Here is a 22,778-nt window from a genome sequence, read left to right on the forward strand (position 1 = left end):
TAAACATGAAGTGGGCGGAAGAAGAGGGGATATGAAACTATGAGAGTTTTTTGGTCTTTAGACTATAGATTTAACATGAACTTTTTCATCTAAATCTCCATTTTGTACTTTTAGACTTCTGTGCACAGTCCAGTGATGATGTGAATGTATTATCACACAGAAATATGGTGTATATGAGTTTAGGCTGAAACTATTAGGTGATCAGAAATAAGGATTGACGCTTCATCAAAATATGGGGATTTGATGGTTTTCACTGTTTTATCACTATAAAACTGAATATTTTTGGATTGGTGATCATTTGTCATCTGAGAAATTATGATGGGAATTTTTAAGATTTTCCAACAATATTTCACAGCAATTAATCAATAGGACAGCATTTCTTTCTGGATTTCATGCAGGTAAACATATCTGCTTCTTTGTTTTGCACAGATATCAAATACCAACCTGCATATTATGACCAACTTGTATTAAAAAAGAAATTTGGATAATAGGAATTAATTTGGAAAATGTCAATTTATTTTTCCATTTTTTTCTTTTTCTGTCAGGCGATAGTTGTCAGACATATTTTCTGACTTAAGAAATTGTGGTTGGAATTTTTCAGAGTTTTCCTCCATTTTATAGACAACACGCTTAATTGATTACAAAAATAATAATTATGAGTCAAGTCAAGTCTTGGGGAAATTGTCGGGTTTCTTTCTTTAACAATGTGAGGTGTTGACCTTAGTATGTAAAATGTTTTGAGATACAGTCTTTTCTGATTTGGAGTTACGGGATAAAAGTGAACTGAATAGAATGAGTAAAGATTTTCAAAGTCATTTGTCATGTTCTTTTTTATATAGTATTTATAAGACATTTCTACAAATCCTTGACGTGTTATTGTCTCTGAACTTCCACCCATAATTCTAATTGAGTTTTAATTCTTCAACTGTTGAATACTTTGATACGACTGGGATCAATTAGTTGTCCACTTTTAATTAGTTGTCTGGAGTCAGCGTGTAGGCGTCTTTTCATCTGGAAATTCTTTCACGAGTCACAACATTGTTTTGTTAAAAAACAAAATCGTTAAAATATTGAGTTATGGATATAAAATGGAGACATCCTCATCATGACTTTATCTAGTGTCGTTATCTTAATAATCATGCAGTCCAAACATGATGCCTTTTTGTTTCCATGTTTGTTTTGAACAGATTTTAAACTATTCTGACCAAATAAACGAAACCTATTTTTGTTCAAGCAGCTGTGTTTCACCCTCACTTCCTCTGTGTGCTTCACAAATCGAGATGAAGATTCAGTGTCAAGTACCCTGAACTCTGACCTCTTCCTAATCCCATGTGATCCACAAGGCTGTTGCTCGGCAGCGTCCTGCATCATCATGTGCGTCATCACAGCAGCTTGCGTTGGCTGCATCTCCCTCTGCTGCCTGGGGAGGAGTCAGCTCACGGCCTCTGAGCTCTCTCCGGTCACACGTTGGGATCTTCGTCCAGCTTTGAGAGGTCGGTGGCCGTGCCCATGAACATGCTGCGTCCTCGCTCCAGCCGGCTCTTCTTGTCCGTGAGCCGGAAAGCCTCCATGAATTCGTCAATGTCGATATTGCCGTCCTGGTTGCTGTCGATGGTGACGGCCAGGTCGGAGATGACCTCGTCCGTGAACTCCATCTTTAGGTAGACACTAAGCAGCTTCCAGGTCTGTCGAAAGTCCTCCATGGTGATGAACCCTGAGGAGGAGGAGGTTAGATGTTAAAGATGGAGAGATGCAGTTATAGGAGAGGAGGATGTATGTCAGTGATGAGGGGTGGGGGAGGGAGAGAACAGTAGATCAGTGGGTTAATCCTCATTAGAAATACGCAGGCTGCAACCTGCTGCGGCCTCTTTCACATACTACAGGTGGATTAACTGAGGCTGAGCTCCGCAGACGTCTCACGAACACATCCCAGAGGACACTTTACACCCCCACACAACATATTCTGTACTCAAACCTCAGGGATTTCTTTGTGGATTCAAGAAGTTCTGATTAAGGTTTATATGCATATATGTGTCTTTATCAACTTAAATGTTATAATTTTAAAACAGAAACTGACATTTCATTCAAGTTATTCAATTACATTTTTTTTGCTGCTGCATTGCTTGGCTTTTGTTTCTTCTTATTTTGTTTGAATTTGTGTGTATTTTATGTTTTTATATTAGTTCCTTTTTTATTCTTGTTGACCTCTTCTGTCACATCTGTTTCCCTTCTAGTTTTTTCTGTTGCAAATAAACTCAACTTCGAAAACCAAAGTTTTTCCTTTGTTAGTCCTCGACTTTAATGCAAAACGTATTGATTTTTGGGTAACTGGTGGTAAAAACGTTTATTTCTTGACACTTCTGTCATAAATTAGAACGACATCAGGACCATTTTCCGTTTAAGATACCAGCTCTGTCATTGAACAACAAAATATACTTCCTTTAAAACGGAAAAAAAAAAAAAAAATGCTTGTAGCGTAGTGTGTTATTGTACCTGAGTTGTCTGTGTCTACGATCCTGAAGATGGTCTCCAGAGTGGAGCGGTGGCGGTACAACGTTTCCAGTAGACTTTGTTCAATGTGCTGTAAGAGGAGAAGCACAGTGAGAAAAGTCCAGCTTTCATTTTCTTTTTGTCATTTCAGCTTTCAACATTTTATCATTATACACAAATGGCAAAATGTTATAACAAAATAAAATTATTAAAAAAAACACCAAACTACAAAAAACAGGCAGTCAGAAAGAAAAGACTGAAAAAACTACTATTGTTGAGTAGTACCATCTATAGTCAGAAAATTATGCCAAATTTGAAAGTTTATCCTGGCAATCACATTTGGTCTCTTTCATTTGTGTGATGTCAGCCTGCCTGCTACAATAAAACCTGAGACTGGACACCAAGCTCTGCTTTATTAAACCTGGTGTCATGAAAGATGTGGTTTTTTTTAGAAAGGGGATAAAACTTCCTTAATCATGATATCAAGATCCCTTTTCCATATCGATCTAAGGTTTTTGCAAATTCTAATAAGCTTTTATTTTCATATAAACACTGTTGAGGTGAATGACAGACATCTAAATACAGAAAAAAAAAAAAAAAAAAAAAAAAAAAAAAATATATATATATATATATATATATATATACATAAGGATTTTTCACATTCCCTGGCAGTATGTTGAATTATCACTGGAGTGTATTTGATCTGTCTCCAGCTACGAAAGACACAGTTGATGTGTGCTTACGTCTGCGTTGGCCCCCTTGATGGCGAGCTCGTTGATCCACACGTGGTAGTCTATCAGACCGTCGCTGCTCCTGGAGGTGACCAGCTGACAGCGGAGCATCCTCCACGGCAGATTCAGGTGCATCACGCTCTCCACCGCAGAGGCCCAGTCGTTCAGAGACACCAGACCTGACAGAGGTGGAGAGAGGAGGTTCATACCATTTTAAAGAGAACAAAGTGGTCCTTTACCTGGTGTTTCTAATATTTCATTTTCATCATAACAACTGTTCAAAGTTCAATCAGTTGCCTCGGTATGTTGTTTTGTGTGACATCCACTTTTATCTAATCTGCTACCAAAACATAAACTAAATTTACTTTGACAAAATGATTATAAGTCAAGTTCCACTTAATACCTTTTTCTGGACCTTCAAAAAATGATTTTGCAAAACTATACAGTTCCCAAAGTCAGGAATGAACTTGCACACCTAATATATTTAGTTTTTAATACTTCACAAAGGAGTGTGGAAGAAGAAGCAACTTTATGTCATCAGGAGGATTGTGATATAAAACTAAAAACTGCTCCTGATGAACTTTGCGGTACCATTATTTTGTCAACTGAAGATTTTTCTTCAATACTTTTCTGAACTCAGTTTTCAGTTCTTCACTTTCACTGTTTTTACTTTGAGGCGGTAAAAAACAGACACTAAAGTACAAAACGTATTCTCTGCAATGTGTAAATCTATCGCTTCTCCGTGGACGTTACAAGTGACATGCAAGACATGATTCGACAGTGACCCTACAGGATTTGGCTCTGTTGGAGTCTATGATGCAGCCGCCCTGAGAAACAACATAAAAGTAGATGTCTGGTGAAAAAAATCTGGTATTAGGTGCCATGTAAAATGTATTACTTGTACAGTCAAGAGTAAAAATACATACATCCCATGGAAATTGTTGTCTTTTTCACACTTAATCCCAAACAAATTACACATAAAATTGACAACTTTTCAGGAGAAGAACCTCGAACCAGCTGTGAAGCATGGTGGTGGAAGTGTCATGGTTTGGGGTCGCTTCACTTGTCTTGCAGGCATTGCTTTAACCATAAACTCTGAATCATGTCAAAGGTTGATTGATAATTTGAGGCCATCTGTCCAAAAGTCAAAATGGACCTTTTAACAGGACAATGACCCTAAGGACACAAATAAATCCACCGAAGAGTTGCTCAAAGAGAAGAAATTGAGGTTTATGGAAAAGCCGGGTCACAGCCCAGAATTGAATCCCATTAATTGTCTGCTGGGATTTGAAACAGACAGTAGCTCCATGAAAGAAAACCCTTAAACATCTGACTACTGAAGGAATTTAGCACAGTCAGTAGTGAGTCATACAAGAGACGGGTGGACAGTTATGCAAAACGCTTTCAAGAAGTTGATTCTCCTGAAGGGGCTCATACCAGCTTTGGATGCCAAGGGTCTACTTACTTTATCCACAGAGGAATACTTCATCTATTGATGTTCTTGTTGAATAAATTATTGAAAAAGCAAATTTTCCTTGTGTTTGTGTTTAAGTATATCATATTTATCTGCAGGCACTGTTTAAAAGAGGATCAAATGTTTGCTTGCTCAAATACGTTGAAAAAGCCAACTGTAAATTTCATAAATTTTACATAACTAACAAGACTTTGTTTGTCTGAATGAAGTTAAATCACTTCAGTAGTGTCAGCTGAAGTTTCTGTGAAACTGAAATGTTCTGGGGTGGACTTCTGGTCAGCCAACATGTTATTTTTCCCTGGATGAAGTTTATTAAGTTTCAAGCAAGATACAAAAGGTGTGAGCTCATATTTCTCCCCAGACAGCTTCTGTCCTTTGAGAACTAAAGAGGGAAAAGAAAAGTACACATGAGATCTGCCTCGAAATTAAGTAACACCTGATCCGTTGAGAACGGAACAGATTCACGAAACTCAGACTTCACACACACACACACACACACACACACACACACACACACACACACACACACACCTGTGTTCTGGAGGTCAAACTTTTTGAAGGCACCGATGAGGTCAGACTTGTGGGCAAACAGCTGCTCCCGCAGGACCTTGAGGGCTGAGCGCTCGGTTCGACCAACACTGCAGGTGACATAACGGCAAATATATAACAGTGTGGTTTCACACAGTGGTTTTCAAATAATGTCAAAGCTGTGTTTTCATATCAAACAGAGTTTTATGAATCTGATTGCTTTTTCATAAAGCTCTGAGAAGAAATTCTGTGTTCTTGGAATATTTATGTGCTATTAATATCTGCTGTTCCACATATTGGCTTCATGCGCATGCTGAAACTATTTGTTCATTGACAGAAAGCTAATTTCATAACAATTATGATGATCAATTTATTTTTTAAAAGAACCACTTTTACAATTTAGGGAATAAACGTATTCTCTTTCTAAAGCTCATGCATTAGGATGTTGTGTCTTGTTTGTTTACTGCTTTTGTTGATCTCTCTTTTCAGCTAGCTGTCAATCCCTTTTCCACTTTAAGCCAAGCTAAGCGGCTCCTGGATATAGTATTGTAATTGACAGAACACATGAGAGGGGTCTTATCTTTTTCATCTAACTAAAAGAAGAGTCAATTTAAAAAATAAAAAATTAGCATTATACACTGCAAACCTTTGAGTATTAAGAGTCTTTGTAGGACCAAACACGTTGTTTGAAGATATCACCACCATTCGTGGCTCCTATCTCAGTTTTAATGGAATACAGTAATGAATGGGTAAATTGATAATGAAGAACTTGATCTGTGAAATGATTCACATTGTTGGGGATGAATAGTTTCTGGTAGTTTGTTGTACCTTTGACTCACAGTGAGCTCCCTAGTCATACTAGTGGCCTGGTACTGAATCACATAAGGAACCAAGTCTGGACCCATCTTCACGTAGGCCCCCCGGTTGCTTCCCACGTCGTAGTAATTGGAGGCAGAGAACAGAGTGAGGACCTGAATGAAATGAAAGAAAGGGCACACGGTTTAGTGGAGAGAGAAGGTAACACCGATGCTGGTCAGAGGAAATGTTTAGAAACTCTATGTCATGGAGTTGGGATCAAATTTAACATCACAGACATTTATTTTGGGATTAAAGTTCTGTATTCAGACAGTGAACTGTGAGATTATCAGGGCCTCACTACCTGAGCTGACCTTACGGTTGTGGCAGAACTCATAACCCTCCTGTTTGCACTCGTGGGAGCGGATGATGAGCTGCAGGTTGTGTTTGCTCAGGAAGTCCTCGGTGACGTCGGGGCCCCAGTAGCAGCCTCCACCCCTCACCTCGTTGGGTATGCAGCCATCCGGAGTCATCGGGTCGCTCCACAGCAGGTCCAGGATCTGGCAGCAACCAAGAAATCACAAGGGGGAGATTTTTCCATTTCATTTGATAATGTCTGACAGATAAAGTAACTATGCCTGACATCACTGTTTGAGGTCGAACATGTTTCAATCCCACAAAGAATGAAAGATAGAAGTAAAAATAAACTGAAAGCATTAACACCTAAATCTGAAAAAGTAGATATTTTTAAATTAAACCCTTAAAGTCTTCTTGTAAGGACTTTGATGTGTTAAGTGCCATGAAATAACCTGTGTTGTAATTCAAGCTCATAAAACATTGCATCCAACAAATAACAAAATATGATTCAGCCAATAGCATCATTTAATATGAAACTTACTCAGATTTCAGAAAGCTACATTTAAAAGGACACTTTCTTGTAATCAAACCAAAGTTATATTTATATTCAGTGTTTTGCAACATAATGCATTGTGTGTCTAAGTCTGAATCCTGCATTGTTTACATGTTTCATAGTATGGTGTCTTTATGGTGCATTATCACCACCTGATGATCAGTAAGTAGGACTGTATTATGTCGTGCACATACATGTGCATTGTCATTATAGACTGTATATAAAAATAGTTATAATCTCTAAGCCAATACAAATGTAATACCACTGAGGGCCACAAGGGGCTGCCTCCCAAAGCCTCTGGCTCCAATACACTCCCATTTAAAAAGCATCAACTTCTCATAAATGCAATGTCAATACATTTTTTCCACAAGTCATCATGGTGTCATTCTCTAACGTCCCTCCTCCTGATCAGTGTACTGCTGGTTCTTCTGAAAATAATTCCATCCTTAACTAGATATTAGGCCTAAAAGAGAGGCAGGTTTAGGAGCGGACTTGGTTTGACTGATACGTGTGAGGTGCAGTAAGTTTTCCAGTGTAGGTGAGCCAGACATAGAGCCTTCGGATTCTCAGTCGGATCAACCCTTCGCTTTCTGACAGCTCGTCCAATTATGGTCTCTTCTGGCTCCAAAAAAAACAAGAACCAAACTGCCAAGATAGCAGCAGCAAAATTTAGAGAGTCTAGACTTCAAAACAGCAGCTAACAAAGCAGCGAGTCTCAGTGGGCTCTGGCACCTGGTTCTCAAGCACGAAACAAATTAAATGGGGATCCAAACACAGAAAACTCCTCAAAAACTCCACAGGTTGCTTCTAAGACCTTGTTTTCAGAAGCATTCTTTGCAGTAAACTAAGATTGAGTTCACCTTTAAATGACTCAGACAACATGATTAAAAGCTGCATAGTGGCTTCAAGTAGGTGATATGGTTTGTTTAAATTCATAATTTCAGATTTAATGGTGTAATAAATTGTTTGAGACAAGGCAGATTCACAGCAGGAACAAAGAACAATCCAACAGTGAACCTGCAATTCTGTTGTTTTTTTAGATTAAAAGTGGATGCCTTTTCCGTATTTAATACAAGGCCAGAAGCTGATGTCCCTGTTTATTGCTTCACCTCAGAGAATAACTTTACATTACAGACAGTTTCCTGACAGTGTTTACTTAACAGTTATATGACCAGAGTGGACTGCTGATTTTTACAGCCTGATTTTAGGGTGATGACGCTCAGTTTGAAAAGCAGATTGAAGTAACAGCAGCGGGATTAATGACGCGGTGGATTACAGCATTTGAAGACTCGTGCAGGGAACCAACCACGGCACCTGCTCCGAGGTAATAGTTAATTACTGAAGGAGGGTTTATCAGGTGTGACTGGAGCAGAGCTGAGGCCCAAAGGCCACGACCTATGACCAAAATAGCTTTCTGTCCTTGGCAAAGTCACCACAGTAATATCTCAGGTGGAACAGTGGGAGGCCTCGGACCAACAGACTATAAACAGTCAACAGTAAACAACCGGTGCACATGCCTCATACAGGCAAATCACAATCACAGAGCTCTAATCTGGATCTTTTCTGCATGTTGACCCAGATGTCTCTCTTTATTTACAGTCCGAAGGCCCAAAAGGACATTTCTGAAAATATATAGTGTTGTGCTTATTTATTTATTTATTTATTTTTTTTTTGCCACCATCGTTGTCTGGTGATGCTAGAAAATCATCCGAGAAATCTGAAGACAAATCAACACAAATCTAGAAAAAAAGAGTCTTCAGTCCACCTACCACCTTTTTCTGGGGCTTTAAAATGCTCAATTTGCTCAGCTGCTGTTTTCAAGGCCAAGAATGACCATTCATGCATAATCTTATCTAATATATTTGCAGATGAGAGTGTTGGTGATTATGAGAGGGCTTTTTTTTTTTTTTTTTTTTAAATAGAAATGGAAGCACTGTTTTTCAGAAAGGTTTGCAGCACTTGAGTGAAGCTGTATGTTGTTTGTCAGATGGCTTTAAAGAAAGCTCGGAAACAATCATCCTGCTGATATTTACTGCACAGACATTAGAGCTCCATCCGTCTCTACCAGAAGAAAATATTTTCTCGTATATTAAACTATTTCTTTGACCGAAGTACCACACTGTAACTGATCTGTGGCTCTGTTGTGTTTTTGAGTGTCTTCGAGTGCCTCGTGCAGCATCTGCTTATGAAAAGTGCCACAGAAATACAATTTGTGAGACTCCACACTCCTCCCTCACCTGTTTCCACTCCTCCTTCACATTGTCACTGTTGGCAGTCAAGTTAGAGGACACGGGCTGAGAGTCTTTCTCCGGTGTGATAATGTCTGCGATGAACACGGACCGTTTCCTCCTGCGAATCTCCAGCTTGTCCACCGCAGCAGTCCCTTTGAACCGATCAGACAAGTCCCGCAGCGAGCGGTTTTGGAAGCAGTCGCGGGTTCCGAGAGGTTTGGGGAACGTGAGGGAGGCCCGACGCTGGAAGAGCTTGTTTGTGGACCAAACTTCGTCGTCCACGTCCAAGTCGATGGTCGCCTCTGTCTGTCTCGTGTATCTCTTCTTCGGAGGCCTCATCGCTGAGACGTACTGCGGGAGAACAGCCAGACTTTAGGGACTGTCAAGAATCTGAGGGTTAATCAGCGTTGTCACATGTCGGAGCCTCACGTTGTGTCTGTCCACTCTGGCGATGAGACTGAGGTCCGTGGTGTCGGAGATCCCTCCATGGAGGATCAGCACCCTCTGGTCAATTACTGTTGCTAATGGCAACCAGCTGAAAATCTTCTGCAGCAGCTTCAGGATCCGTTTGCCGTGCATCTGAGGTGAAGCACAAACAGGAAGTGGCAGTCTGCTGTCAACATTTATGTCTGTCAATGTGCATCTTATCTATATGTATATTCTGAGTGCTGTGTGATGAGTGCTTGGCCTATCAATATACATTTTTATCAGTTATTAAATTCAACAAATAAAGTTAAGTAGGAAGACTCTCTGAGGTTTGCATGACATGAACCTACCTTGTACTTAGTCAACACCTCCTTCGTAAAGCCGTACCTAAAATAGGCAGAGAAACACGTTAGGAAATTAGGATTTAATTAAACCTGATTAATTTGTTAAGGGAGAAGCAGTCAGTAGATAGACGAGACTTCAGTGTCTTCCAGGTAAATGCGATATTTTCACCTCAGGTTGACAATGTGGTCCTCATGATTTCCTCTGTTGAGGTAGACGTCGCTCGGATAGATGATCAGGAACGCAAACAGGATGATGAGGATCTCGATGGAGTCTTTGCCTCGGTCCACAAAGTCTCCATTAAACACGTAGGGCTTCTCTAAGGACGGCATGCCGCTCTGTAAGCAGAGTGAAGGAAAGCAGAGTTTGTCTAAATGTAAACGATGTATCGGCCCCACCAGAGTATGAAGACACTGGATTACACATCCTGTTTTACTGATTGATTTGAAACTAATGAGAAAGAAAAAACTTTTGTATTTTAACTAAAAACTGAAACATGTAGTTGATTAATTCGTTAAATGACAGTTTAATCAGTAAAACGTCAAACATCTCCTGTTAATAGTTCCTCAAATGTAAGATGTATCAGCTTTTCATGGATATTTATTGGACTGGTCACCTTCACCTTTCAAGAATATGTTCTGTATTTTTTTACAATAAACTGATATTTCACACAAATAAAAAAAAGTCAACAGATTGTGCAGCACCCCTAACGTTGGCTTGTGATTTACTTTAGATCTGGGAGGAGAGTGATTCAATTACAATATTAACATTGGAAAACTTTATCGATTTTAATAAAAGTGAACAACAGCTCGTAAGCTAAAAATAAAAGACCATCGTTTGGACAAGAGTTTACAGCATTTCCAAAAATTTTGATTTTAGAGGTCCCGACCTTGTAGAAGACCAGCAGCAGGTCCTCCAGCTGTCCGTGCAGATCCCCTGTAATGAAGAAGAGATGCATAAATACACTAATACCGTTAATAATCAATAACAAGAGAGGGACTGTCCACTTGACACTGACAGAAGAAGACGCCCAGAAACGACACTGCAGGTTATCATTTTTTGGGGATATACTGCTGCCTCAAAAAAAGGAAACTGTGGCTGCAACAAACTATATTTGTATTATTTTTTACCTTTTAGATTAGTTCTGCCAATTCACTTCCTTCTTTTCAGTGTTTTGGACTATAAAACATTGGTTTGTAAGAAAGAGAAAAATGTCCATAACAAATTAGTTTACTATATTAGATTACTGTAACAAGAAATGAGGAAAACCAGCAAATGTTCAGAATTTATTGCCTTGAACCAAAGTGTTTCAAGTATTTTTGTCGAAAAAGTTACTAAAATATGTTTATTATCAGAATTGCTTCTGATTGATTTTCTGTTTCTTTGACTCATTGTTTCAGCTCCTTTTGAGATGCTGAACATGTAATTCCAATATTTTCCATCAGATATGCAGTCACCACTCTACTGTCAACCCCCCAAAACATCTTGGCTTTCTTTTATCTCACCACAAATAGTGATCTCTTTACTTTGGCAGGTGGAGATGCGGTTGATATTTGGCAACATGCGGAGCAGCTTCCACGTCTCCAGGAGGAGCTGGAGGACGTAGCGCGAGTGCAGCTGCTACTGGGAGAAAGACTTGTTAGCAAGAAGGTCTCAGAACACACGAAGGTATACGGTCATATTGCTCGGTTTCATAACTGAGCTCTCGCTCAGAGGTTTGTCAGTGCAATACAGCCAATTATCAGCACTTTGCTTAAATATAAAACATTTTCTCCAACATATGACTGACTATAACACCAAACACCTCGTTGAGGAGCAACTCCTTTGAATTTGACGTCACATAAATGTCATTGAAATCATCACTTTCACAAAAATAATAGATCATTTTCTCTTGAAGATAAAATATATGCATTGAGGCAAGTATTACGTACTTGTGTCTAAATCTTTAATGAATTATTCATCTTTCTTGCCTTAATGGAAATGACTGAAACAGTGACACAAACAAACTGAGCGTGAACGTGCTGTTGTTGTTCACCTACTTTCTTGTTCCTGAAGGCCTCCACCAGACCGACCACCTGCTCCACCGTCAGAGGGAAGGTGAGATGAGGTCCGGAGTAAATCTCAGGCACCTCGATGTCATTGAAGCTGAAGTACCTCTCCCACTCTGTGTCCCGACAAACCTCGTTCTCTCTGAAGATGTGCGAGATCAAATTTCCTGGAAGGTCGAGACAGTTCAAACGGTTTCACTAAAGGAATATAAATTAAACCTGCTGATGTGAAATAAAAAAAAACAAATCAGTGTCGAAATCTTACGTTCATTGCTCGATGGTGTGAAATTGTCCATGAGGTAGCCAAGGAAGTTATAAAGCTGCACATGAAAGAGACATGAAGGATGTAGTTCACTCTTTAGTTGAACCTTCAGAACTTGTCTGGATCATGTGTGGGAGCTCCTCACCTTTATCTGGGCCTGTTCTCCAGAGTACTCGATGGACTGGAAGATGTGCCAGGTGTATCTGCGTCTCATCTCCGTGCGGGCCACGTACTGGCGGTACCATTGTTGAATCAGGACAGCAGCTCTTATGGCTGAAACACGGAGCACACGGACAACAGGTCACGTCACTCCATCTCTAGTACTAGATGTAAAAGTAAAGCGACCACTGTCATGGTTGTCGTCAGGTGTTTGATGCTAAACTTGGATGGTCATGCTGTAAATTGCATTTCTTGGTTCATCACTTTGTTTATTCACCACCTGTGAAAGCGGGTTATTATCCTGCAACAGCCTGCAGGTGTGTATTGAATGCGACATTCAGGTAATATGGGATTGAATGAGAACAGCAAAGTAAAGCAAGCACTTAACGACTGTCGCTTTTCACATTTATGTAGTTTAAATGAATGAATCAAAGAAATGTAAAACTAAAAACGAGCAAAAAAAACCATGAAGTTCCCATAAGTCATTTCTGCTCCCCCCTCAAACCAGATGAGACAAATGGCCGCTCATCTCTGAGCCTGGTTCTGTCTGAGGGTTTCTTTCCCTAAAAAGGAGTTTTTCCTTCCAGCTGTCGCTCATGGAGGAATTGTTAAATTGCTGGGTTCCTGTCTTGAGTGCCCTGAGACGCCTTATGTTGTGATTGTTGCTGCATAAACAAACAATTTGTTTAATCTGCATGCGACCTCTTACTCTAACTGTCAAACTGTCTTGATTAATTCAAGCATTATTCACTCCTAATGACCTCTCCTGTATGGAAACATTCATTCACCAAGTCGTTACAGATGTAAACCAGACGACTCACCAGAGTCTACTAAGTAATATTTAAAAAATGGACTGCCCTTCTGAAGTGCTTTTTAGTGTACTCTCTGAATATTTGTTTATTTAATCATTTATTGTTGACATAAGTGTCATTTTAGTGAAAGTACACAACACATTTTTTAAAGTTCTTTCACCAAAAAACAATAAATTTTGCATCCAAAAAAAGGGAAAACTCTAAAATACAGGACATTGTGAAGCAGAGGTGACACACACACACACACACACACACACACACACACACACACACACACACACACACACACACACACACACACACTGTTTTGTCACTTTTCAATCAGTGTTGTTTAAACTCTTCATCCTGAGTGACAGACATATTGTCTTTGCCACATGTGGTGTTATTTTTAAATTCTGCTGAGCAAAGTAGGAAGTAAATATATATATTTTTTTTTTATGCTGGATATGGACAACCAGCTTGTCCACCACTGTTCCTGACCCAGATCCATGAGGTCTGAGTGTCTGTCCAGCATCTGACCAACAACCAACAACACAACAGACAAGGTCAAACAGATGTGGCTTACTTGTGACGGCTGCGTACAGCAGAGCAGAAAGACAAAGAGAAACAGAGGTATGTGAACACATGTAAGAGGGAGAATAAAGTTAGAGTGTGTAAACGAAAACAAGGCAGACAACCAGAGGAAGGAGGTAACTGTTCTGTCCAGTGTGAAGGGGGATGATTCATATAAATCTGTCTGTTTAAAGCATCGTTACCTTTTCCCGAGTGTTTGTGGAAATGGTTGGACTTTGTGACACCACATCCCATGACTGTTCCTGTCCGAAGCAACCGACAATCATCATGTCAGGTGAAAGAATTCCAACATGACCTACATTTTTAGGAAATTCATTCCCTACATTTCAAAAATGAGCCTATATATGTAAAGATTGGATTTATTGGCGCCACAAATCTGACGTTATATCAGTTTTCAGGATGAAATATGAGTTCACATCTCTGCACACGCATCTTTGAATAGTTCTGTTTCAGTCTTGACCCGTAAGAAACCTCTTCATTCACAAAGCAGAAAGTTGAGCGTGGATACGCAGCAGCAGAAGAGACGAGTCGGGAGGACGTTAAACTTTGTGCCCTTTTAATCTCTTTATCTGCCGGGTTACTCCTAACCTCCGTGATTGACCTCAATCCTGCTGCGCATGCTTGTTTATGTCTGAATTCTCTGAAGGCTTACATTAAGCGATCTATGAAACCAAAAAAGCAGAAAACATTTCCACAGCCTGAAGTTATTCTGATGAAATGGAAAATGATTACCTGGGAAAGGCATTTTGAAACCCAACAAATGACAATCCAATCAGTGTTTACCATTTAGAAAACAACCTGAACATCGTAGATTTGATGTTATGTGCTCTGCAGTGCTAGTTTTGATCTAATTGAGTGGACAGAAGGGTGGTTTTCATCGCATGTAAAGATAGCTGGCAGCAGAACAGACGTCCAATCACGAGAGGTTTTCTGAGAATACTATTTTTCTGTGAAAAGATGACAGCAAGGCAAGCTTGACATTTGAAATGAGAAAGACTTGAAGAGTTACTTAACTCTCGTGTTGTCCTCGGGTCAAAATGACCTGCAGCTGTGTTCAACCAAGTTCTATTTTTATTTTCATATTTTTTGGGATCATTGGTGACAAGGAGGCTGTGAGGGTTTCTTTAAAGAATGATGACCAATGATCCCAAAAAATGTAAAAATATAGAAATAAAATAGAACTTGGTTGAACACAGCTGCGGGTCATTTTGACCCGAGGACAACACGAGGGTTAAAAGGGTTTTTAACCAGAAGATGTTTCAGAGGTCAGAACAGAACCAAAACTGAGATGTATGACATCATATATATACATACATATATCACCCGCCCATTTAACATGTTCCTGGGTTTGATTAGCTGCTGTAGAAATATAAAGAGTTACTCAACTATGAGATCTTCACTTACGTGGTCACCTTCTTAATGCAGCCACTTCCCAGGTTATTTGGCTGTCGTCTCGCAGTTTCACTGAGTATTCAAAGAAGCATTTGCCGTGTTGCATCCTCGACCGGTCCGCCGGGATCAGGTCAGGAACTGAAGGCTGTCAATCAGACTGGTCTTTGTAGGTGGATGAGTGACAGCAGCTCCCACTGACTCACCACTGAGGCCTCTCCTATGAAACCGCCTCCACTGCGCAGCTCTCCCACACTGTCCTGAAGCTGCTTTAGACCCTATGTGTGATGGCATAATCAAAGCACCGAGCCGCAAGTGGATTACTTGAGCTAATGACTTAATGCGACTAGACCAGGCTTTATATTGGAAAAAGGCAAAGGGCAAAGGTGGTGTGAGGGAGGCCATCATCTGTTGTTGGCCGTTATTTTGGAAAGTGTTTTTGTTTACAGGAGGTCAAGCCGTTTCCACGTGAGGACTCTTATTGGCACGATCACACATTGTGACAGGAATTCTTAACATGCTTCCCATGAGATCTTATGAGATCTTATGAGATCTTATGAGATTTTACTCGACGCTGAGGCCTGTCTGAAAGAAAAGCTAAATACATTCCTTTGAAAACGAATGAATATGTTCTGTATCATGGAGATGAGTCTATTTATGATGATCTAACTTTTTTCTGTAGTCTCTAATTATAAATATTTTGTACTTTTAAAATTGTTTTCCCCCAATATAAACCATATGATAATAAAAAATAAAAAAAAAACACAGCCAGGACTCCACTTCACTTCTTGTGCTTTGTCCTGAGGACAACATCTAACCATACAGCCTGAATTTAAATAACAGTTTTCCCATTACAAGACTAATCATATTAATGATATTAACAGAAGGAAACTAAAAATAATCTTTTAGATATTTCTGCTACAAAAAGCCATGTTTTAATTATTTTCCATTAAAGTTTTATGATTAATGGTCACATTTACTTCAAAAGGACTAAAATATTTCTAAATAAAATTAATTCACTCTTTGGTGACGTGGTCACAATTAGGCTCGTAAAACATTTAAACAAATGTTGACAAATGCCGAGAAACATAGCTTTGTTTGAAGGGCTCTTACCTATTGTTACGAAGTTATAAATACAAATTTCTCCTGGGTCTTCAGTAGCTTCGACGTTACGTCAACCTCCTCTGCGTGCCATCAAAACCTAATTTAAAATCCACATAAAAGATATCATACTTATGAAGACAGTTGGTTTACAAAACGCACCTGAACACTGCCGCTGTTGAACGCCTCCCTCACTGGACGAGGAAACATGGCGCAGGTGAGTTACTCATGTTGTGTTTTTAAAGGCTCACCTCGGGCTGTCTTTTGTTTCATCTGCAAGATACTTCACGCCGAACAGTAATGTTTGAGATAAATGTGGCTCCGAGTATTTCGCTGGACTTATAGGACGACGTACAGAGGAAGGAGCCGGTCAAAAACAAAAAGCGCAGCGGACTCAATGGGGTTTGGTTGACAGTCGGGGGGTCAAACGTGTTTCCGTGTGTGAACTATAAACATCCAGGTATGTTGATCACATCTTAACATGTCAGAGGTTTAGAAAATAAAATACACTTTCATTGTGTAACTGCTGTATTTATGTTGAATACAGTATATTCGCTATGTACACTATATTTCCTGCTTTTTATGTTGACAAGGTCATTTGTATGAAACAGGACAATCAAAAAGGACTCATCTTATATTGAAAATGTTCTTTCTGAACTGGTGTTTAAAGATTTACACGTACTTCCTCGTTGTTGATTGAGTCACCTGTTTGTTTTTTTTTAATTTTTTTTTTTTACAACAGTGGACAGAGAAGTCCAACAGACTTTATGAGCTCCTGTAATAAACCTGAATCCAGGATGGTTAAAGGCTGCAGGCAGTTTGACATCCTCTGAGAGAAGAAGTGCTTCAGCAACCCAATGTGATCTTCATAAGTCCCTCGCTCGCTCATCATCCCACCCTCGAGCTTGAAAATCCTCTGGATGATCTTTTCAACAGCATCAATTGATATTCAGTCGACAGTTTCGGCTCAGTAACCACAGAGAGCATCTGACCAACGAGCCCGTCATCCTCCTGTGCTGTAAAAATAATCCATTCGGCCCACTTTGGACACAACAAAGATACCCAGTGTGCCGTCGAGCTCGCCTGCTCGCAACCAAGTTTTCATCTCTTAGGCTTCAGTTACCAAGAGTTTTGGAGCTTTTTCTCACTGCGCATCAGCGTTTGAAAGACCGGCTGGTGATTCAACAATTAGTTTGACTCAATTGTAGAAATATCTGTCAAGTAAAAAAGGTGCCATCTGGTATTTTAAAGAAATATTTTGAGAGGAGAATTTTCTTATCAAGTGATCATGATTAGAAATAGTGAATTATGTTGCTGCTATGTTTAACTGCTGATGTATTTAAGATGAAGCAAGTTGTGTAATCTTTGTACTTGTTTTTAAAAGACCGGTCAGTCAGTCTGAGATGACGTAACTGAGTACGCAACAGAAAAGTCAACAGAAAATGTTCGTCATCAAAAGATGTCGAATTTGTTGTGATTTCAGGCTCTTTAATATCCGGTTATGTATGATTGATGTCATGACTTGACTTGTGCTGGATATGTTCATGTGTTATCTGGCATTTTTTTATTAAATATAGGTCATTAATCAATCAGAAAATAGCAGGTAATTAAAGTAACTGTTTGTTCCTCTCTTGTGATTAATTTTTTTTTTTTTTTTTTCCAGTGGCAAGATTACTGCCTTTACTTCACATGATTTGAACTCTCTAGAAAAGTATCCTAGATCAGGGATGTAAACGACATCATGTTCAAAGTACATTTATACCCAAAATCTGTCATATGACAAACCGACGTTTCTGCTGGAGGGCATTTTTATTGCACCGTGATAATCATTTTCTACACTTGTGCTTGTAAAACAGGGAGGGAGCGTCGGTGCAGTGTGAGCGATCAGAGCGTCCAGTGATCAGCGTCGGCCCTGACTGAGCTCTGAGTGTCAGAGGATGAAGATCGCCGTGCTGGGAGCCACCGGGCAGACGGGACAGTATCTGGTCAACCAGGCGCTGCAGCAGGGCCACACGGTCACCGCCATCGTCAGGAACCCGGGGAAGCTCACCGTGCATCATGACAACCTCAAGGTAAGTTACCTGTTCAAAGTTCAGAGGAGTGTATGAGGCGAGACCTTGAGTGATGTTTCTGACCAGTAGTCCTACATGGTCTCTTAGGTTTAACACCACGGTGGGACTTGTGCACACAGCACTGCAACAAAGCGGACTTGGAACTGGGAAGATAAGCTTGACATTATTCTTGAATTTTTTCCTTCCTATGGCCAGCAAATCCCATAAAAAGACCAAAACCTGCAGGTGATTAATTCCATTGCTAAGAATTAATAATTAGTATCTTTAAATATGTCATGTCTGGGTGCTATTGTTGTCTAAAAACTATTAAAACACAACAGAGACGCTCCCTGTTGCACTGCGTGACATTAACACTGGGTCCCTTTATTTCTATGAACACACCAACTGTGGTTTCTTGGAAGTCGTCCCGTGTCCTCTCTCCTGCTGCTGGACTGTAAATACTCACCACAGCTCCACGTTTGTATGAATCCGCAGCTGAAAATAGTCCCAAACAAAACTATTATCTTTAATTGTTTTAAATATCCTCTGCCAATGTACAGTTATTTATTGTAGCCATATAGTTATGTGTAATATTGATTGATACTGAGTGCTATATTTAATTTGGATATCTAACTTGGTTATGGACATTGCCTCATTTACAAAATGTATTGTTTAATAATTGTACTGTTATTCTGCATGATGTGTTAAGTCTCTATCAAGTCTATGTGTTGGAGAAAGTGGCCAAGTTTGATGCAATTCAATTCAACTTTATTTATATAGCGCCAAATCACAACATAGGTTATTTCATGGCACTTAACACATTAAAGTCCTTACAGCAAGACTTTACAATATTATACAGAGAAACCAACAATTCAACAATTCCCACATAAGCTAGGAGGGGGAAAAAAAACTCCTCTTTAAGGGAGAAAAACCTCCAACAGAGGGAAGAAAAAACTCCCTCTGAACAGGAAGAAATCTCCGACAGAACCAGACTCAGAGGTGGAGAACATCTGCCTCGACCGGTTGGGGTGAGAGGAGAGCAAAGAGAGAAAAGGACAGCATAGAGATAGAAGAGAAGAACTGTTGGTGGAGACGACAAGCGCAGGGCAGAGACATGCAGCTCCATGACGGGACATCTGCAAAAGAAAGAACAGAAACTACGTGAGCGAAGGAACTGAATGGAGAGGAAACAGATAATAAGCAAAAACTATGGGAGAGAAAAAGATGGTGAGGTATGAGTCAGTTAAAGAGTAGGAGGAAAGAAAAGAAGCTCAGCATGTAACGAGGTCCCCCAGCAGCCTCGGCCTATAACAGCATAACTAAGGGTTGGTTCAGGTCTACCTGAGCCAGCCCTAACTATAGGCTGTATCAAACCTTGATGTAGGTCACACATTTATTCTTTGGAAAGATAACTGTGTGAAAAGGTTTATAAAGTCTTACAGCAAATATTGGGATATAAGGTTCCTGTGAGTTGTGTGGGACTTAATATGAAATTTCTCTGAACAAAGTGAAATGGAAATGAGAAATATTTGGTTCAAATGCAGCCAAAGAAAAGCAAGAAATCCTTCGAATGGAAAAACTAGAATATATTCAGAGACAAGAAGAAGCACAACTGGAAGAAGATTTTAAAAATGGACATTACAGAACTCAACGAGGAACTCACTGGAACTGAGCTGGTCAACAGGATGGCATGAATATAAAAAATTAAAACAAAATGGGTTATTTTTTCTACCATGTTTTGTTGTAAATCTCTAGTGAGTTAAGGTTTAAGGAGAAAACATATAATCTGTTTAAATGAATTAAATGTTGCTCTCTGTTTTGAATTGTGCTGCATGTGGTGAATAAATACATCATAATCATATCGGTCCTTCTTTCTCCCTGCAGGTGGTGGAAGCTGACATTTTCTCAGCAGACAGCCTGAAGACTCACTTCAAAGGACAGGATGTGATCATGTCCTGCCTCGGCTTCCCGGCCTCCCTCTTCTCGGGGGTGACGGGCTACACCCTGTCCATGTCCGCCATGGTCAGCGCCATGCGGGAGGCCCGGGTCAACAGGATCATCACCATGACCTCCTGGTACACAGAGCGTACGTACAGGACACAGATGATGGTCCGTTATGACGTCTTAAAACACGCGATTCAAAGCTCTTACCCGCGTCAAGTTTTGGCTTTTAAGCGATTGTTTCGCTGTTTCCTCATCAGGATTCAGAACATCCCTCAGCACTGAGACTGCTCTTGTTAAACTCATATATAAGATCCAACCTTCAACACAGGCAGTGGAAAAGATTAATCATTAGCACAGTTGGATCTCAGTGTTGCATTTTAAACGGTCGACCACAATTTATTACGAGGCGTGCTGGAAGCATGTGTGTGACTTTCCGGCTCGGTGAGGTGAAGGATTTCTCTGCAGCAATTCCTGACTGCAAGTCTGAGCGTGGAAAAGGATGTGGCTTTCCCGAAGGCACCTTTTTGAGCCTCTTCTGTTTCGTATCTAACTGCTCCAACTGGCTCAGATGATCGAAAATGACAAAATATAATTTCATAATTATGCATTTTATGGAATTGGCGAGAGTTCCTCCAGTTGAACAAAGATAAATCTGAAATAATTGTCTTTGGGCCAAAGGATTAAAACGACTCAGCCTGGTGAAAAATCTGAAGGAATCACAGACTCGCATCACATTAAGACAATTACAGAATCAACCTGCTGTAACTTCAAGAATTATACCCACAATTAAAGCCCTCGTGTCTCAGTAACAGAAGTAATAGCAGGACTTGTAATGCTTTAGACACTTTATTCAAATCTTGCATACGAGGGTGGATCAGAAAGTTTAGAGACTGCTCCTGTTGTGTGCGCTGACAGCGCCGTGATGTGCAGCGTGCACAGAGAAGGTTCGTCGTTTGAATCGGCTCCTGAGTTACACACGTTTTTGTGAGCAGTGTGTCGGCGGTTCTTTACACACCTGAAACTTGAGCAGTCTCACAACTTTTCAATCCTCCCTCGTTGTGTTTTTCATATCTTGCACTGCAGGTATCTATATCTAAATCAGATCATCTGTCTTGGACTCGTGTCGTTGTACTTGCTGGAAAGTGCTGATAAAGCGTTGTTCTCTTCCTTTGTTAGCTAACTCAGGAACTCAGTCCTCGTACCTGATCCGGTTCCTCCTGCTGCCCATGATCCGAAGCGTCCTCAAGAACATGTATGACATGGAGCAGTTTCTCCAGAAGGCTGAGGAAATCAACTGGACCGTGGTTCGTCCACCGGGCCTCAAGAACCTGCCGGCCACAGGTAAAGACAGACGGACTAGTTCGGTGTTACAGAGAACAGCAGAGCTTCTTTCTCAGGATGCATTTTGTCGTAGTGCCAGCTCGTACTCCCATCACTTCATGCACTGATTATGGGATCAGCCAATCACTTCCTTGAGGTTTAAGCCTGTATTCACACATATTGGTGTGTGCCTTTCAGTATCTGGAGGACCAAATTAAATCACCGTTGTTGTAATCTTTGTGTCCTCTGCAGCTCAAGAGTTTCTGACCGATGGAGGATACTTTGTGCCCGACAGCAGCGGTCAGCCTGTGGGAAGAGGAGACGTGGCTCGCTTCATGCTCTCTCTGCTCAACAGCAACGCCTGGGTCAGACAGGGAGTCGCCATCACTACCAAATGAGAAGGAAGAGGCCAGTGTCGGTCCACCAAACAAAACATGATATTTACTCACCAGTTTTTGGTCGTATCTGGCGATGGAGGTATTTTGAAGCTATCAACATTTGAAACCCAAATGCATTTTTTACAATACAACATGTCCACAGCATGTTTTATTAAATACACTGCATTGAGTAAAGCCGCAGTAAAGGACACAATGTTGATGTTGTATTTACAGTTTAGGTGGACAAAGAATCATCAGATATTACTACTATAAACAGCAAGTATTTGTAAAAAGATGATTTTTTTTTTTCTTTACCACAAACAGAAACCATTTTAATATGTTGAATCTGAACAAATAAAGCCATAAATATCTTCATGGTGAGATATGACCAGAGCTGGAGGAAGAATAGATATTGTTTCTCTGTTGGGGTGAACTGGCCCTTTAGCAAAACAGCCTACTGATGGATTTAATGTTGCCAATGTCCCATAAAATCTGTATGATGAATGTATTTGTATTTACCATTGTTTAACATATTCATGTTTGAAAATCTTTATTGCTGTCATGGTGGTTGTAGTACATGTTTTTAACCACGTGGTGGCTGCATCTTACCATATCTAGTAGCTTTAAGTGAAAGGCAACTGGATTTACCATCAGACACATTTGCTTTTTATTTTTACTTCAAGCAACTAGTATTTATCTCAGAATAAATAATAATCTTCATAAAAATATTGCACCATGTATTCACAGAGTACCTTACATTAAAAATATACTTTATCAGTTCTCTAAAATAAACATACAGTAATGGAAAAGTTTAA

General features: G+C 40.0%; 2 protein-coding genes across 3 annotated transcripts; one reads left to right on the forward strand and one right to left on the reverse strand.

Annotated features, from left to right (window-relative positions):
* Positions 1–1,216: 1,216 nt before the first annotated feature.
* Positions 1,217–14,074, reverse strand: ppef2a (protein phosphatase with EF-hand domain 2a). The gene is made up of 17 exons (XM_069178298.1): positions 13,964–14,074; positions 13,774–13,782; positions 12,383–12,510; positions 12,241–12,295; positions 11,967–12,142; positions 11,433–11,547; positions 10,817–10,863; positions 10,099–10,265; positions 9,936–9,972; positions 9,589–9,738; positions 9,166–9,510; positions 6,393–6,578; positions 6,052–6,194; positions 5,227–5,333; positions 3,234–3,400; positions 2,494–2,581; positions 1,217–1,714 (listed from the first exon to the last, which is right to left on the reverse strand). The coding sequence occupies exons 1-17, from the start codon at positions 14,013–14,015 to the stop codon at positions 1,461–1,463; spliced, it is 2,226 nt and encodes a 741-aa protein (XP_069034399.1). The 5' UTR covers positions 14,016–14,074; the 3' UTR covers positions 1,217–1,460.
* Positions 14,075–16,389: 2,315 nt separating this feature from the next.
* On the forward strand, positions 16,390–22,778 carry LOC138215867 (flavin reductase (NADPH)-like). 2 transcript variants are annotated; one of them, XM_069178315.1, is made up of 5 exons: positions 16,390–16,488; positions 18,128–18,343; positions 20,207–20,408; positions 21,443–21,607; positions 21,839–22,778. In XM_069178315.1, exons 2-5 carry the CDS (start codon positions 18,209–18,211, stop codon positions 21,982–21,984), a joined length of 648 nt encoding a protein of 215 aa, XP_069034416.1. In that variant the 5' UTR covers positions 16,390–16,488; positions 18,128–18,208; the 3' UTR covers positions 21,985–22,778. The 2 variants fall into 2 exon arrangements, with proteins under 2 accessions (XP_069034416.1, XP_069034415.1); XM_069178314.1 differs by lacking the exon at positions 16,390–16,488 and adding an exon at positions 16,495–16,731.

This window comes from Embiotoca jacksoni, unplaced genomic scaffold, assembly GCF_022577435.1.
Source record: "Embiotoca jacksoni isolate LCO1_2020_lvr unplaced genomic scaffold, fEmbJac1.0.p SCAF_8, whole genome shotgun sequence".
Classification (NCBI taxonomy): domain Eukaryota; kingdom Metazoa; phylum Chordata; class Actinopteri; family Embiotocidae; genus Embiotoca; species Embiotoca jacksoni.

Bases quoted from the DNA above. Each gene is read 5' to 3' on its own strand.
- ppef2a (XM_069178298.1), bottom strand. From the start codon at position 14,015: ATGGGATGTGGTGTCACAAAGTCCAACCATTTCCACAAACACTCGGGA. The intron at 9,739-9,935 runs GTAGGTTCATGT...GCTTCACCTCAG, and splicing joins AGGTGTTGACTAAGTACAAG to ATGCACGGCAAACGGATCCT. The intron at 6,579-9,165 runs GTGAGGGAGGAG...GGTTGCTGCCAG, and splicing joins TGAAGGAGGAGTGGAAACAG to ATCCTGGACCTGCTGTGGAG.
- LOC138215867 (XM_069178315.1), top strand. From the start codon at position 18,209: ATGAAGATCGCCGTGCTGGGAGCCACCGGGCAGACGGGACAGTATCTG. The intron at 18,344-20,206 runs GTAAGTTACCTG...TTCTCCCTGCAG, and splicing joins TGCATCATGACAACCTCAAG to GTGGTGGAAGCTGACATTTT. The intron at 21,608-21,838 runs GTAAAGACAGAC...TGTCCTCTGCAG, and splicing joins CAAGAACCTGCCGGCCACAG to CTCAAGAGTTTCTGACCGAT.